Source organism: Sitodiplosis mosellana, unplaced genomic scaffold, assembly GCF_009176505.1.
Source record: "Sitodiplosis mosellana isolate CC-2019 unplaced genomic scaffold, AAFC_SMos_1.0 Smas_scaffold_6226, whole genome shotgun sequence".
Lineage (NCBI taxonomy): Eukaryota > Metazoa > Arthropoda > Insecta > Diptera > Cecidomyiidae > Sitodiplosis > Sitodiplosis mosellana.
Genome location: NW_022601467.1, coordinates 899,888 through 917,710, shown reverse-complemented (window position 1 = coordinate 917,710; position 17,823 = coordinate 899,888). Strand labels below are relative to the sequence as shown.

At 36.3% G+C, this 17,823-nt stretch overlaps 2 protein-coding genes across 14 annotated transcripts; one reads left to right on the top strand and one right to left on the bottom strand.

Moving 5' to 3' along the window:
- The first annotated feature begins 8 nt into the window (after positions 1-8).
- Positions 9-2,573, top strand: LOC129579028 (F-box only protein 42). Its single transcript, XM_055468505.1, has 3 exons — positions 9-593; positions 691-1,481; positions 1,564-2,573. Exons 1-3 carry the CDS (start codon positions 467-469, stop codon positions 2,428-2,430), a joined length of 1,785 nt encoding a protein of 594 aa, XP_055324480.1. The 5' UTR covers positions 9-466; the 3' UTR covers positions 2,431-2,573.
- Positions 2,471-7,683, bottom strand: LOC129579030 (acyl-CoA Delta12-desaturase-like). 13 transcript variants are annotated; one of them, XM_055468515.1, is made up of 9 exons: positions 6,917-7,091; positions 6,397-6,724; positions 4,273-4,509; positions 4,037-4,167; positions 3,884-3,934; positions 3,555-3,758; positions 3,095-3,212; positions 2,816-3,010; positions 2,471-2,724 (listed from the first exon to the last, which is right to left on the bottom strand). In XM_055468515.1, exons 3-9 carry the CDS (start codon positions 4,505-4,507, stop codon positions 2,576-2,578), a joined length of 1,083 nt encoding a protein of 360 aa, XP_055324490.1. In that variant the 5' UTR covers positions 4,508-4,509; positions 6,397-6,724; positions 6,917-7,091; the 3' UTR covers positions 2,471-2,575. The 13 variants fall into 13 exon arrangements, with proteins under 13 accessions (XP_055324490.1, XP_055324489.1, XP_055324482.1 ...); XM_055468514.1 differs by lacking the exons at positions 6,397-6,724; positions 6,917-7,091 and adding exons at positions 4,942-5,056; positions 5,158-5,291; XM_055468507.1 differs by lacking the exons at positions 6,397-6,724; positions 6,917-7,091 and adding an exon at positions 7,650-7,683.
- Positions 7,684-17,823: the final 10,140 nt, after the last annotated feature.

Here is a 17,823-nt window from a genome sequence, read left to right as displayed (position 1 = left end):
TCCAACGCACACATCAACCATCCACAAACATTCGTTGCTCGCCAAAAATATTTACCGATTTTGAAATCAGCAAATGAAATGAGAATTTTAATAGCTGAACAAATGTTGTGATAATTTTTGTTTTCTTTTTGAAGAAATTAAATCATATTGAAAACGAGATTTGTACATTTTGTTCGTTATATAAATTCGGTTGGAGTAGCAGTGAGCAAAGATGTAAGCGATTTTGTGCCATATTGCCTTTGTTTGTATGTAATAATGGGAGGCTAATGAAATCGAGTGTCATTAAAGTCGCTTTTCGACTGCCATTCGAGCACAAAAACGATTCCCAACGAACAGTGTAAACAGTAACTTTGACATTTTCGTGTGTGACAGCTGATAAATTTTCTATAGAGCTTCGTTTGGTACCAACAAATAGTTTATTTAATCAAATTTAGACAAAGGAAAATTGTGATATAATTTCGGTTCAATGACATCGACCAATATAAATGATTTACCAGACGAAGTCCTGGAGTTCATTTTTGGTCATATGCCACCATACAAAGATTTGGAATCGTGCGCATTAGTTTGTAAACGATGGACAATCATTGTTCGAAGTAAGTTGCAATTAATTTCAATGATGAGGCCATTGCTCATAGGCCTATTGCACAGATTTTGCATTCCAATCATGTTCTTATTCATTGCCCCGTTTAGACGTACGACGACACACAGTCTTGAATTTCAGTAAAGGCTTATTGGATTTTCGTTTATGCTGGAAGCCATGGAACAGTATCGATGTCGCTCCAACCATTGCTGGCCGTTTTTCACACTCAGCTGTTATTTACAAAAATTCAATGTTCGTTTTTGGCGGTGGCTCGTCAACGGCAACTACATTCAATGACTTGTGGCGCTTTGATTTGTCGACCCGAAAATGGGAGCGACCCATTTCGATGGGAAATTATCCATCGCCAAAAGCATGTGCCACATTGGTGTGTTATAAGAATTCGTTGATTTTATTCGGTGGATGGCGACATCCAACGGCATTCCCACCGTATCAGTCGTGGCGTCTATTCGATGAACTTCATTCGTACAATGTTATCGAAAACCGTTGGGTATTAATAAACACATTAGATGGAAATTCACCGCCACCAGTGACCGGCCATTCAGCATCGATACACAACGATTCGATGATCGTATTTGGTGGTTTTTCACAAGACGAGCACACGGGCACCAGCAAAAATGATTTATGGTCATTCGATTTAAGGTCATTGGTATGGACACGAAAAGAAACATGCCAAGTGAAACCAGCACCGCGTTACGGCCAATTTCAAATAGCTTTAAGTGATAATCATTGCCTTATAATGGGTGGATGCGGAGGACCCAATAATCTATACAACGATGCCTGGCTGTTGGACATGTCACAAGAGCCGTGGCAATGGCGACAAATTACAATCAAAAACAAAAAATGGGCCGCAACTCATATGTGGTGCAATCCAGCGTGCAAGGTAATCCATTGTCAAATACATACCATCTGAAATTGAAATGAGAAGCCAATTTATTTCAAATTTCTCCGATCTATCCATTTAGGTGGGGTCGAAATTAATCATTTTGGGACCAGTAGCATCAGCGCTAACGGATTTCCAAATGATTCGACACCAAGTGCTGCCATCAAATCGCAATAATCACTTACGCGTAAATGCGAATCCACCAATGCCACCGAATCAGAATAATCCACGATCACCACAAGTGGCCAATCTTCGAAACCTTCTTGGTGAACCATCGAATCGTCGTGCTGCCGAGGAAGCGAATCGTCTACAAAACAATGTTCGACAAAACCTTTTGAATATGGACGAACAACCAAATCAACCGAATGTCAATAATGATGATGATGTACAGAATCGATTACAGAGGAATCTTCATTTGCGCAGTCGTCGCCACGAAAATGATATGTTTAATATGCCAAAACGTTTTAGTGAATCATCCGCCCCATCGCACGATCGCATGAATGCGATGGCCGCATTCAACGATACCAATCCAGACAGTCCATCGACGAGCAAGGCATCGCCACGTGAGAAACGCCTGCAATCGTTGCGTCGAATGGAGGAGAAAATATCAAAAAAAGCAATTCGACAAGTGAACTCAGCACCCGATCCGATTGATGATCAACCAGCTCCACAAAAACGCATCAAACGCAATTGTATTGGCTTGTTTGTCTGTGATATTTCAAATGTTTTGCTAGCTGAAAATCCGTTCATCGAATGGGTTGAACATAAAAATTTCGGGCACATTGAAAAAGCGCCGGAACGTTTAATTCTGTCATCACTGGTGGCAGGTAATGGAGAATTGATCATGTTTGGCGGTCTTCGAAAAGAATCACTATCCAAATCATCCGATGCGACAATGCAAGTATCAAACGCAATGCACTTCTTACAAGTACCGAGAGAAGTTATATGAGTAGAGAATATTTGAGTAGATTGTAATTAAAATTGTCTGCTTTTCTTTCTTTCTTTCTTTCATTCATTCATTCATTTAAATGTTAATTTACATTATTAGTAAAAGTAACTATAATCGAAATAAAAAAACACAATTATCAGCTATATCAACTTTGCATTTTATCCAATTCTTCTAAATCATCTTTACAAATATCTGCATCTCCGTAGCCCCACACGCAATCCTCGTGGTGCGAGTGTGTTCCATCGCCCGTTTTTGCTATACGTCGTGCAACCATTTCGGGTGACACAAATTTACCTACATTCCAATACACAAAACGTTTAGCATTAGAAGTTGTACTGATTTCGTTTTGAACAATAAAAAAACATGATAAAATTTGGATATTTACAGTCACGAGCCCAACCAATCTTTGCCATGAAGTCTATAAACGCCGTGCTGATGTTAAACTTATAATTGCCAAGCTCCGATGTTTTATAGTCCCATGGGAAAACGTGATGATAATTATGCCAACCTTCGCCAAAAGCAGCAAGCGCCACGGGCAAGCTTTCTACTGACATTATGTTTCGGTCATATGGTTTGTTGCCTTCACAAATGGAAAGAAAACAACGATATTCCAAAATTAAACTTCATGAATAATGCATAAATTTCATATAATCTCTCTTCATACCATAGAGATGTGCCACACTGTTTACGAAAAACGCAGCGTTCAATGTGATGCAAAAGCGCAAATTGAAATTCACCCAAAATGATGCCCATAAATCTTCGTTCCAAAAATACCACGGTACCTGTGAAGAAAACAAAGTTGCTGTCATTTTTAGTTCTAAGATTCTTATCACCGTGAATCACACAGAATTTGCAATTGTTGCGACAGTCATTTGTGATAAAATATTGTTTCCATGCACAACAACAACAACAATATGAGCATTTGTTGAATCAGTTATATTTTGATTTTTTTTTTTCGTTTTTATGATACATTTTGAATAAATGGGTGGAAAATCGTCAATTTTCGGTTTGTGTTGTGTGTATGCGTGCAAAGATAGTGAAAGGCATGAGTGTATGCTCTTAAAAAGGGCCTTTGACCGTACTAAGTCATTGATACTGAAATAGAAATTGGAAAGAAGCCATACCAAAACCGGCATAGCGATTGCGATTAGGCCAAACAATGGGATGTAAAATCGCTTTTGCCACATAACAATGGGATCATTTTCCAGATCACTTAAATCGATGACTTTACGTTTTGCAACGACGGCTGGATGTGGTGTCAAAAAGAGCCAACCAACGTGGGCAAACCAGAAACCTCTGCGCGCATCGTGCGGATCTGCATCAGTTTCCTAAATAAATCAAATGAAAAATTGATGAGTTCAAAAATCACCACAAAACCGGTTTCGGTCATATTAATTTCCATTGAGTTGTTGTTGATGTTTTTGACGTTTGACTTTCTCGTCGAATCACATACCGTATACTTATGATGAACACGGTGATCGTGTGCCCAGGTGTATGCATCACGCTATGTAATACGAAAAAGAAGAACAAAACAGAGATATGTGAAAAGAAATTGTCATAGAAAAACATTGCATCATTTATCTATCTAAATATCTTCTACGCTTACTTGGCCGGAAATGGTAAACAGAAAAGTCAACAGCAGACGTAATTTAGCGTTTGCTTTGTATGATTTGTGTGAAAAAAGTCGGTGCGCTCCAGCCGTAATACCGAATCCACTAAAAACGATCAGTGCAAAAACTAAAAATAGAAAAGCAGACTTATTATTTTTACGTAACTTTACATTTGGTTTTTTTCCGGCTATTTTATTTTTGGTATGACGTATCCGATTCGTAGAATACTCACACCAAACCAGCGTGTAAAATCTTATCGTATAAAATTGAAAGATTAATCCGTAAATAGCGCCAGTGTGTAAGAACAACTGAGCTGTTAAGTCGGGCCATCGAATTTTTGGTACGAATGTAGCTGCATCATGTTCCACCGAATCCATATTTTCGCCATTCTTTTTTGTGATTTCGCGTTTTTTCAGTCCATCATTCGAACTCGTGTTCATATTATTATTTGTGTCGTTGATACGCATTTCTAGAAATAAATCAAAATGGAAATGAAATGAAAAACACAGCACTCGTATGGAAAAAAAAATGGCATTTGATTGAGTTATTTAAAGCAGACGTGTACACAAACATGACACTCAATAAGTTTCACGAAATCAAACATTTTTCCACTGAGGATACGAACGATTTAGCAATGACATATTACTAACTGAAAGTTGAACAGTTGAGCAATTCAAGTTATTTATTCATATGGTTTCTTCACGCTTAGATCTGATAAAACACAGCATATTTTTTTGATAATTTAATGACTTTTTAATTTATAGTAACGTTTACTATGTTTTTTTTTTCTTATGTCATAATGACAGCTCCAAGTGATCTAATACCGAAAAAATGTTCTGATTTAAAAAGAATAGCAAGCATTTGTTCACGTCTAATTCATGCGCTAGCTCACTGAACTTACAAATGTTTCATATGCACCAATTAGAAATCAGAAGAAAAAAAATCTATGAAAATTCAAAATGAGGCCGTGATCAAAATTGACACACAATAACTGAACTGAATGTAAATTAATATATCTGTTTGGATTGACACAAGAGAAAAAATTGCAAGATGTGTTGTTAACTGTTGATATCACTCAAGTGTTTATTGTATTGGTAAATATCGTCATGCCACAAACCATTTTTAATAAACATTTATAGCTTGACTATTCTGTGTTCACAATACCAAAAACAGTTTCTTTCGTATATTTTGGGTTTGGATTTTTTTTTTTGGAGGTCTTAAAGTCAAACTTGTGCGCGACGAAACAATTTCGTTCTGTGTTTCACTCGGTTACATTGGTTTCAACAGTATGCTGCTAACAGAGAACAAACGGTTTGATTGTCTTCGTTCTCATAGTTTGACGGTGTTGCTGTTGTTGTTGTTATTGTTGCTGTTGTTGCTGTTTCGGCAATCTCACGAAAAATCAAATAGTGATGCTGAATCCACTAACAATACGAACAGAAATGAATCATCGAACGTTCTTAGTGTGTTCAGTTGGAATGTGTACACTTTGAATTATTACTACTATTTATTGAAGTGGCGTGGAGAGAAAATGAAAATGAAATTGAAATTTAAATTTAAATTCAATCACAGATTCAAATACACAGTTTTCGTTACGCGTATTGTGTAATAGAATATGAATGAAGAGAGAGAAAAAAGCAATATAAATTGAATAGACTTCGATACGATATTAATTTGAATTCCAATCTGGTGGCACTTTCACTGCAATTGTACGTTACAATTTACCGTTTTAACTAAAAGTATTCCGAAACGTACTCAATACGGCTGATTCATACACTGGATATACGCGTAGGAAATGTATTCACTTTATTACATTTTATTATATTATATTATATATATATATATATATAGGTTTTATATATATTTCACTTGGTGATAAGTACATAAGTCAATTCTTTACATACGTCGTTCGACTAAAAATACATATCAACATTATCTGTAGCTCATAAAAATGGCAATGAGTCAGTGCCGATACTTGGTTTATCATCGCCTAGAATATGGCGAGAATGGCCATTTATTCGGTACAGCAACAATGTTTGAAATGTGACAAATATCTGATATGCCTATGACAAATTTCTTGATAAAAATACTAAGAGGCCCTTTATTCTATTGCAAACGAATCGATATTACGCATTAATTCGATAACTCTTCCAGAATTTGAAGTTCGAATCGGGCGTACGTCGCTAAAGAACGGTAAAAAAAAATTCTTATTTAATTACATTTGTGGCAGTGAATGAGTTTTGGTCGTCGGTTAAGCCGAAAATTCAAGCACTTGGTTTTTATTATTTTATTTTACTCTCACCGTCTTATTTATTATTCGATAGGTATATCGCTGGAAGAAAAGAAAATGACTCACTGAAAATTCTGACACGGCTTCTGGGACCACTTCAAACGAATGAACGTATGACTATGACGCCTTCTACGTTACGATTCTCGTTTTTGCCCACTATATACGATTAAGAATTTCAGGTTCGCTTTTCCATGTTGCACGGAGTACCTTAAATATTCATTGCATTATATTTGAACGGACTAGCATCAACGCGAATAAGGTCACACAACCAATTGTTAACGAATTTTCTTTCCTCTTTTTATTCTGTGGGGTGACATTCTGGTATGGACTGCCCGAATTTTCCCAAATGATGTTGTTGTTTTTTTATTCTCTTCTACTGTACAGTAACAACAGCCTTTACGAGAACCAAGTGTAAATTTGACACATAATGTCGATTAATTTAGATAGTAATTATCGCGGCACTTTATCGGTAAACGACCATACACTCCATTCGATCATTCATGACACACTCTTAGTAACAGTACAGCCGCACTGTTGTGCAGTGTGTCTACTATTATTTGGTTCAACGCTATTGAATTTTATTCACCCCGTGTCCAATTGTTCGCCACAAAGCGCTAATTTACACGCAGAGTGATATATGCTCACGGTGTTTATATTTGACTATTGGTTAGTAGGAACGCAAACATACACATTCTGTGTATTACACATATACGTAGGTAAATAAATTGTCACTATTCGAATGTGACGAGAAGAACTGCACGCACTTACTCGAATGGAGAAAAAATACACTGTCGGGTGCCCACAACGTTCGTTTGGATATAAGCTAACTCAATTTCGAAATGAAAATGAAACAAATGGTAATTTATTGTCGATCACGGCACCCAAATTTTCAAAACATTCTAACGACTGTTTTGGATTCTCGAAAAAAACAAAGCCAAAAAAAAAAACGTACATTCAATGACCTTGTTCTGAAGCAATGAATTTGTATTGTGATGAATGTAGGGATAGGCGTACCATTTGTTCCATTCGCCCCAATCTAAGCGACAAGAACTAAACAACACAAATATCAACAACAACAAGAAAACAAACAATTCCAATATGAATATGAATTTTTCAAAGCGATGGAACCACGAAATAAAAAAGAAAAACTAAAATGTGAATCAACCACACCGTCGAACATTTGTAACTTCACTAATAAGGTGCGCATTTTGTAGAAAAGCGATAACCGAACGACCAAGCATTTTCGGCATATAGTCACTGTTTGTTTTTTCCTTCGTGTTTTTATCGTTCTTTACCCATTCTTTTTTGTATTTGCTCACTTTGTTTGCGTTTATTCATTATTGATGAAGTTTGTCACCTGCATGCATGCTTTGATTACTTGACTTGAGCGCTTTTCTTTCGGGCCAGTTCCAATCAACTAAATATTTAAATCCATTACAGTCTGGTGTCTATCTGCTGTAATTCGTATTCATATAAATTGGTTGTTGATAGGTTTTGTTGCGATGCTTTGTAGCTTTTCTATGGAAAGTTTTCGACTTAAATCTTGTGAATGGTTTTGGTTCGTTGAGCCATCATAGATGTCGCCACCAGTTGTTTGAGAATTGATTGTTGGATGTAATCCAAAAAGTGCATCAATGTTGATAGAACATTCAACAAACAAAAACTATGGAAGCATTCAACCACCCGCTTTACGTGTGCATTCAACGTCTCAGCCATATTAAAAGATAGAAGAGAGACAGACAGACAGACAGACAGAAAAAAAAGACACGATCGAAACGAGCGATTCAACCACACTTAATATAAAAGTGAAAACAAAGTGCAGTGAAGCACACACGAACGACACTCTAACCGAACTCGACTCTAACAAAGAATTCGCTCCTTTTTTTTTCAATTCACAAACGGTTCATAGAATTTGCTACCGCCAACCAATGCACATGAAAATCAATAAACTGTGCACTTGATTCCTTGCAACTTCTGGGGAAAAGAGTAATATATGAATATTATTAATGAATGGAATGTTGCGCAAGCAAGCAGAAGGACATGAAACACGTGCAATTATTAGCGAAAAGGTGAAGGATCAAGATAGTTCCTTGTACTTCCTTGCAATAAGTGCTTACACAGTAATTTCGGAGCAAAAAGACAGTTCGCAATATTTATTTCGTTTTCTTGTGTAATATGAATGAGTAAAAAAGTGCTGAGACATTCGATTTTTCACTGGAAAAAAAGAATGACAAATTTCGTAAAAAAGGGCAAAATTTTTGAATTTCAAACGGAGAATTCGTTTCAATCAAATATATTATATAAAACCCATAACTTTTTTCATATCAAATAATATTGAATGCTTGAACTTTGTAGAATAAAAATTGCTTCAAAAAAATTTCATTTCCTTTTTGATGCTTTGTACCAATTTAGATGATCTTTGACTGTGAACTTTCGTCTGTTGGCAAAAAGAAGCAATGCTTTGTCTTATCATTGTTTGATTAATTTGAATAAAATATGTTGGTGTTATTCCAGTTATCATGTTGGTCGTTTTTCGGTAATGTTATTTCCCTTTGGTTTATATGTATATTGTCTCCAGGTACAATAACAGCAACAACAACGATAAAATGTCGAATACAGTATCGGAAAAAAGAGCATTGAAAATGCGTTTATATGTGTATTCACATACTGCATATATACATAAAAACGGGTGTAATTCTGGGTTCGACAGTAAAAGCCGTCAAATAATGAAAAGAGGAAACAGAATTCAGTTTTGTCCATATGTGTGCGCGTTATATTCGATTGTCGCGTGTTCTTTCTCTCTCCACCTCTCTTTCGTTCTCGCTCTCGCTCTATTGCACACATAAACACATTCGACATATCTATAATTTTGCATATATATAGGTGGACGCAGCGAAGCCAAGTGTAGTGTGCACCAGATTTAATTTACGTTATGTGCGGTAACATTATCTTTTGGTGCTTATGTGTCTGGCTGGCGTCTATATATTTTGTCCCGAAACGAACATAGGTACGCTGCTTCGGCACATTGAATGCTCTGACGACGACGACGACGACGACGGCTACGACGAACATAACAGCTTAATTTTGCAAAACGGGAAAAAACAAACGCCAATGAATATAGCTTCCTATATACAAAGATACAAACTTTGCATCGTCGAATGCATTGGTTGGCGTCCTTTCCGTTGTGGCCGACGACACTCACAATCCAGACAGTCAGCCGCACTTCTGTCGTTATTGTCGAGTCATTTTAAATCGTTTTAAATAGAAAAAACAATCTATGTTTGGGTATATGTCGAGTCGGAGTTTTTTTTTTTGCAAACCAAATGGAAAACCAGCGACAGCAGCAGCAGAAGCGACAGCATGTATGCATATGCTATTCTGTTTGCTATGTTTATACCGAGGATAGAATATATACACATAGAAAATGAACACCATGGAGAAAAAAAGAGACGTTAAAAAAAGTACGGTGTTGCTGGTTCTTGTTGTTTTTTTTGGGACTATAACTTCAGCCAAACCAGTCGCTGCACAACACAAAGAAGCGTTTCGAAGCTACGTTAATGGTCCTGCGTATGTTTTCGATCGTTGCCTGAATCTGCAACGAAACACACTGGCGACGATAGATATGTATCGCATTTGTGTGTGTGAGACCGAATATATGTATTTTGATTTTTGGGAAAATTTTACTTTCGCTAATCACAATCTCGCTATAGCTATCGTTATATACGACACACGCTTTGCTTCGACGACCACTGCCGACGGAGTGAACGGTGCAAAAAAGAGAAAGACAGAGGAACAGAACCAAAAAAAGTAAAAATTACGCTAGCCAAAATATTGATTGTAATGCGGATATGCAATATATCTATAGGTTTGTCTAGTGCATCCTGTAAACCATGTTCAGCACGCACTCTATGTATTTTGAATAGACATGAAAGTAAAGAAAAGTGAAGCGCACACAATAAACGATAGACCGAAATACACAGAGACGATGGATAAATCATATACAAGTACATATGTATATGAATGTTCTATATGGTCTGTGCAGTGGTGGCTACAGCCAACGAACGAGCTACGATATGTGCATCGATACACCGTATAGTTCCATTCAAAATGAAGTCAGGATGAATAGACGTTATGCTTTAAATGGTCAACATTTCATTATCATTTTTACTATAAATTAAATGGCCAATGAATATTAAGTCCGATGCGAAAGTATGTTGGTGCCAACAACAACAACAACAAAAAAAAAAAGAAAATGAAATAAAAACTCAGACCGATTCGATTGCCAAAAATTGTGCATGAAAACCAGTTAACTAAAGAATAAACGACAATAATAATGCTGTTAACAAGACTCATCTAAAACGTCGTACGAGATAAAGTTTATTTCTAAATATAGACGATAGAAAAGAAGAAGAACGATGTTTGTTGATAGTTGATACACAAACGCATAATCGCACATACATACAGTGGATTCGAGATAGAAGCGAACATGAACGTTTCCCAACATTTTGTTAGTATAGTCAATGTAAAATGACATGATAACAAGAGATCAAATCATACATTTGTTTGATTAAATTTTCGGAAATATCTTAGTGTCGTGTTGTGCACGATGAATGCTGAATATCGGAATGATACCTGTGAGAGAGAGAGAGAGAGAGAGAGAGAGAGAGAGAGTCGCAATGACAGAAAATGTAATAATGTTCATCATATGTGATATGGCATCGAATAAGAATTGATTAGGACAACTTGTTTCATGTATCTATTTAGCGATAGCGCTACAGCATAAAGGATGAAATGGCCCCGAACGCATACACACAGCACAAACTTCAAAGAATTAGAGAAATGGTTTTTGATGAAACCAAATGTAACAACCCGAAATTCGAATTCGTTATCTTTTTTTTTCTTTTTCTTCTCTTCTTCAAGTTTCATTGTAGCAAAATTTAAGTTGACATTCCGTTGGAATTCATTGATATCATGTAACAGCCAAATTTGATGGCAAAACTTTCTTGGCCCTTTTCTTTTAACGCATTTCGTTGTTGCTGCTGCTGCACTTGTTGTTGTTGTTTTTTTTTAACTTGTTTTTCTTCTTCGTTTTCTTTTAATAGTCTCGAGCACAACGTTGGCAATATCAAATATTAATGGACGCAAAGAACTTGCACATTCACATGTTTAGCATGAATGGCCAATGCACTTCTCATTTGAATTTTATGCGTATCAAATTTTCATCAAATGTCGGGATTTCGCAGAATTCTCTCTTTTTCTCTTTCTCGTACTCGTGCAGAAGAAGAAAATCCTCAAACAATCCACTTTACAGTGTTCGTTGTGTGTTCGTCATTTCGACACGCAATTGTATGCGTACTTTGCTGGATTGTATATAGCATATTTTCGTGTATGTATCGGCGGCGCTTGGCACGGCACATAGGCCAATACCACAATGTCTATGTGTATATACATCATCATGCAACGCCAGGCAAATAAAATCGATTTCACTTTTTCGTCGAGAACGAAAGCATTTTCGGCCCCGAAAATCGACGACACCGGAAAAACTGTGTAAACTGTTTTTGTATATCATTTCGTATTGGATTTTAAAATGATGGAAATGTAATTTCGCTACTCTCGTCCGACAATTTTAACACATTGTACAAATGCACAAATGACAACAGCAAAAACGGCATTTCAGCAAATCTTACGATTATAAATTCTTGGCGCTTTTTTCTTCTTTCGCTCATCTTCCATTGTATGCGGTTCGGTGTGATTTGTCTGCATAAGTTCTCTAGTACGTTCTCCCTCCCTCTCTCTCTCTCTCTCTCTCTCTCTCTCTCTCTCTCTCACTATGTACTTGCTTCTTCTTCTCCTTCTTTTTCTTTTCTTTCTGATTTTATTCGGGATTTTCATTTCATTTCATTTCCAAGGACTGGTGTTCAATTGTAACGACGCGCATTTTCCCGTCTTAGTTCAGTCGTGAATTATGCGATTTCATTGTTAGCGCTTGTCTCCCATGGCGAAAAATTCATTATAAACGGTATAGGTATACGTATACATATACATACATCTATTTTATTTACAATGTGCGCGTTTACGTAATCCTCACCCTTGTAAAACGCGTAAATTTGTATCCCGACGAGATGTGCGAAAATTATCTAAAAGACTGTGGAAGCCCGCGTCGATTTACTGTCTATAAAAGTGAAATGCAATGCGTTCACTCAGCAACACATCTTTTCATTGCCCGTACACGGATTTTCATATTTGTAGCGTCACTCGCGCTCGCACCAAAGCACCTTACATTCAAATGTGCAAATGTGGAATTTGATGAGCAAGTGTGTATTAGCATAAATTAATTTCCTTAAAATCTGATGAAAACACGTCCACGAACTATGAAAGTGGTCCTTTATTCATTCATGAACACATAAAAAATTTATAGAGCATCACTTCTGCGCTGAAATTCAAGAACGGGAACGATGACGACGATGACGACGGCGACATTTGCAAAAAGTTTCATTTATTTCTATCTTACAACACCATTAACACTTGCAGCGCCAGGTACACGGTTGCATAATGTTAATTAATAATTATACTAAAATTATGATTATCATAAATTGAAACGTTTAAAATAGAGGGGGAAAATGTGTAATAAGTTTTGATTTTTCAACTGGTTTTTAATGTAAATTCATTTATTTAATTTTCTTCGACAAAAAACGTCTCATTAGAATAAATAATTTAACAGTTTATGAGGTTTAATCTGGAACAAATTATGAGCAATTTTTTTCTTTTTCAAATTTGGCGCCAGATACCGACCGGTGTGAATGCAATCGTCGCGAAAAAAATTCATGATATTTCGTGTATTTCCTTTATTCATTTTCAAAATTGAGCAATCAGACCATCTTTCTTTATTGCTTATATTCGTTTTCGGTTGACGATTATATTCAGCAAATTTATTCGGATCGCAACATTTGATAGAAACTGCAATTTACTTTATTATCCTTTTACAATGACTGGTAATCGCTAAAGACCATTCCAAGAGAAAATAATCGCACTAAATATTTATTTATCATTGTAAATGTAGTAGAATTTTATGAGCAACACATGTGACACCGCAAGAATAACATATTTCAATGCCCGTTCCCCTTCTCCGCCTCATCACGAAAACGTTGAACGGGTCGAAATCTGTCTTTCAATCTTATATCAATCTTAAGGAGCGCATACGCAATTAAAGTGGTCATTAAGAGGAGCCGGTCCTATTGCCAGTGGCAGTACAATAAATGCATTAGTTTTAATGGTCCAAATTCATAATTGATAGCGTAATATTAAATGAAATTATCATCGAATTACCGCCGCATGTATGCATTAAGATGACAAAATAGACAGCGTTCAAGTGTCGCATTTTAAGAGTAGATCCCATTGGCATCGCCACATCGCCCGTTTTAACATCGCGATGTACAGATGTCATGTGCATGTATGAGAAATTAATCCGAAGTCGGAACTAAGCACATACACATCGCACGCACATCGTCAACATCATCGACATCTTCAACTCAAACCCTCCGCCCGTCAAATTGAGAACACGGGATGCTTAATATTAAACATATTTATTATGTATTATGCTGATGTAGAAAATCAGATATTCATTTAGCATTTTGTGACAATAAAAAATTGTATAAAAATTGTTCGCTCGATTAGGGACGCATCAAGACATCATAATATATCGGAAATAATGCTGATGACTTCACAAATGGCTTAGAAAATACGCATTATTAATAAAATGGTGCGTTGGAAAACTCATCGAGAAGCATATATGTATATGCTATATGGAGGAATCTATTTGAAAAGATTGGAACGCAACAATTCTCATGCATGCATCCATACGAGATACACAGAGAAAGCGAACAGAGAAAAGAGAACCATAAGGCGTTTTCACAGGAAAAACGAAACAAATCAGTTTTCGGAATTGGCGGAGTGTGAGTGTGGAAACGAGCATGAAAATTGTGTGCAAAAGTATCGAAGAAATGGCTGCTCAAATAGTTCTTCAGCACATAGATACGGTACATTTGAAGCAATAAGTTGCTTATGATGCAGCCGTGATGCTGATTCGATTGCCGCTTTTTTGCTGATGTGTATCGAACGAGCATGATATTAGCAAATTGATATGTTTGCCACTGGAAAGAAATTCGAACGAAGGGTGTGTGTGTGTGTCAGTGTTCTTTATTCCTTCTCGTCAGCTCAAACATAATGAATCTGCAGTGCGATGAATCCAAGCGAATCAAACAATAAAGTGAGAAATCTGGGTTTTTTTTCCCTTTCTCTCCATTGCACCAAATGCTCTGATTAAATAATATTTTTTGATGAGATGCAAAGTAAGTTCTCGATTACCCGAATAAATTGAGTGATTGTTATGCTTGTGCAAAGTACTTGCAACATATTGCTTTTGTTGTAGCAAATTTTATCATGCAAAGCTGTTGTTATTTAGAACTAAATAACAAACACTTGACATCCCCACAGAAAAAGATGCAACAGCATTTTATCACTGAATTTCGTCTTTTCTTTGTAGAGTGAACGACAAGGGTCATGTGTTTTACTGTGACACCTGATGAAGGGTCAACTAATGTCATTCGACCTGTGCTAGGTAAGTTTTTTTTTATGGTAAACACATTGCTTTGTTGTTTTGTTTCGTTTTGAGACTTGTATACCATAATAGTTTTATTTGAAGATGTGCTACTGACAAGCACATGAAAAATGATGTATACGTAGGTAGGTATAATATAATACACGAACGTAAAGAACATTGTTATCATTTCGCGTGAAAGCTTTCGATTTCAGCGGTGATAGCAAACGGTGCGCTTGATGCTCAGCATGAACAATTTGCACTGACTTTGTTCATTCAGCTGCTGAAGCTAACATGTTGTTGTTTTTCATCATTTGATCCTAGTCTAGACAGAAATAGATCCTGTCAAAATATTGATACGAACGTAATAGGATTTATTGATAAAAGTGAATTTTTTTCTCTTCTTCTTCTTCTTCTTCTTATTCTTCTGTTGGATCCGTATCGTTCGAATAAAGATCCCCACTCAACTCGACAGGTTTCCGTCGTTTTATTTTCTTCTTTTGCTCTTTCAAGTTAGTAGAAATGATTTAATAAAGTTATAAATATTCGGTGATGGAAAGCTTCAATGATACTTCATGTGTGGCATGGTATGGTGTATTCAATTGGAAGCATACACGATGCATGCGTGTGTATATATGTATTTGTATATTCTTTATTATTTATTTAAATGTAATCACCTTTCACCTGGTTTTTTTTTTCCTGCATCATTGTGACATGCCCCATCGACATGCATACTCAGCAAAACTCTTACAGTTTATTGATACCCCATTATTTTGATAAAATTCTCAACGATAATCTCATTTACTTGGAAATACTGCGACAAACTTCCTTTCGCAAAAGGGGTGAAATTCAACAACGTAAGAAAAAAAAAACGAAATGAAAGACCATTCACATTATACAAAAATGATTTTTATTCGATTTATAAGTGCATTGACCGCATGAATTTGACTTCGACCTTTAAAAAAAAACCAATTGAATGGGATTTGACCATCCTCGAAACCTTTTATATCGAGAGTAATTTAATTGAATTTCACACAGAGAAAATCGATAAAAATCCATCAATTTTCCATAAATTAAGGCTAAATTGACGTTAAATAGTTTTTTCTCGTTTTTGCTATGTGACACATACTTTTATATTATTTACTTTATTTTTATGTGAAATTATTTTTTTTTCGCAATGTCAAATTAGTCTGGTATTGACTCAATACGGGCATTTCTACTGCACATCGTACAAGGATAATGAAAGTTTGTCTGATTCCTCACGCTTGACGTGCAATAAATATTTGAAACTCAATTTTCTTGGCGGCTAATGCATTCAACTTTGTGAACAATGAGCGTGTCATGTAACCACTTTTTAATCTGTCTCTCTCTCTCTCTCTCCCGTCCTCATTTGTTATTTCAACTTTGGTTATAGCGTCGAATTGAATACTTCATTTCGATATCAATTCCCATTAATTTTAACATGCCATTTATTTACCGCTTTCAACTCTTTCGTCTGTTTGTTCAAATATTTTTTATCACTCCGTGACATGTGTATGTTCAATTGTTATCGATGCGATACAACAGCCATATCTCAAACACTCAATGGCAATCACATGCATGTATTTTGTTATTAAAATAAACACCGTTGAAACATGTGAGCATCTTAATAATAAATGTCCTCGTCATTAAAAGAAGGTACACGTTGACAATGTGATTGTTTCTTGTGTGGCAGTTGATTAAAACGTTCGCCTCATACGCATACATCACACCATGAATTCAGCATCGCCTTTGGCGGTAACCTTTGAGTAGTAAAGCAATTTTACTTAAACCGTCGCCCAATAGCACAAACACGATGAATTTGGTGTGTGGTTGTCAGGCTGACTTTATAAAAGCAAACATCGAATAATCAAATTGAAGGAAGAAAGGAAACAAGTTACGCGCTTGCCAGCGTCTCTCATTCAACGAATGAAAAATACGACAGAACAACATACATATAAATCATCGAGTAACAAACTATAGGCATTTTCTTCTTTTTTCAGTTTGGAATGGATGGTTATGGAAGACGGCTGCTCGATGCAGCTTGAAATGTTTGTTTTCGCGTTTGGCATGCATACGATCCGTGTGCACACATACACACGCACACACACACAATATAGCGCAGTAAATTCAAATAAAATCAAACACCCTGATGTGTTCAAATTAGAAACTCGGTTAGGGGCAACATTTCATACGGATTCGACTAGTTGACATTGAGCATCATATGCATGAACAACAACACATGACGAACAGCCTCAAATTACTGACAAAGCCAAAAACACAGCGAAAACACCATTCAATCACATTATAAACGGTGGAACTGTGTCGCACAATCAACATTTTTTCCCGTACGTTTAGTTTTCAACGAAAAAGCAATTATCAACTACACATGTGAACGCCGTTCTCTGTGTGTATGTGTGTTTTTTTTTCGCTGTCGTCGCTCCGATATCCTTATGAGCTTAAATGCCACTTGAACAAATAAAATCATGTATTGTATTCCCATAAACGTGTCATGTGAAGTTTAGAACCTTTTTCCGTTTTTCTTTTTTTCTTCTTCTCTGGTGCATTAGATGACAACAACGCCATCCAAACAAAATAAGATGGCACAAGCCAAAAAACCCTTTCGTTTTTCTTCATTGTGGCCCGTGTGCCGATGACAATATTTCATTTACCTACGCTAACGAAATGAGGAACAATTGGAAAAGTTTGGCTCGAGGGCACCACTTCGAACGGCTTCGATTTGCATATATATGTGTGTGTGTGTGTGTTTGATACGCGGTTTAGTTTTCCAACATCATTTTCCACATATTCAAAGCGATGTTTTGCCATTCGCTGTGAATAAATATCTATATAAATTACCGATGGTGATGTCGTAAACG

What these genes read in the sequence shown, in the direction of transcription:
- LOC129579028 (XM_055468505.1), top strand. Translation starts at nt 467, where the DNA reads ATGACATCGACCAATATAAATGATTTACCAGACGAAGTCCTGGAGTTC. An exon ending in ATGGACAATCATTGTTCGAA is followed by an intron (nt 594 to 690) that starts GTAAGTTGCAAT and finishes TGCCCCGTTTAG; the next exon opens with ACGTACGACGACACACAGTC. An exon ending in GGTGCAATCCAGCGTGCAAG is followed by an intron (nt 1,482 to 1,563) that starts GTAATCCATTGT and finishes CTATCCATTTAG; the next exon opens with GTGGGGTCGAAATTAATCAT.
- LOC129579030 (XM_055468506.1), bottom strand. Translation starts at nt 7,537, where the DNA reads ATGCGCACCTTATTAGTGAAGTTACAAATGTTCGACG. An exon ending in ATTTTACACGCTGGTTTGGT is followed by an intron (nt 4,168 to 4,272) that starts GTGAGTATTCTA and finishes TTCTATTTTTAG; the next exon opens with TTTTTGCACTGATCGTTTTT. An exon ending in CAGTGTGGCACATCTCTATG is followed by an intron (nt 3,011 to 3,094) that starts GTATGAAGAGAG and finishes CCATTTGTGAAG; the next exon opens with GCAACAAACCATATGACCGA.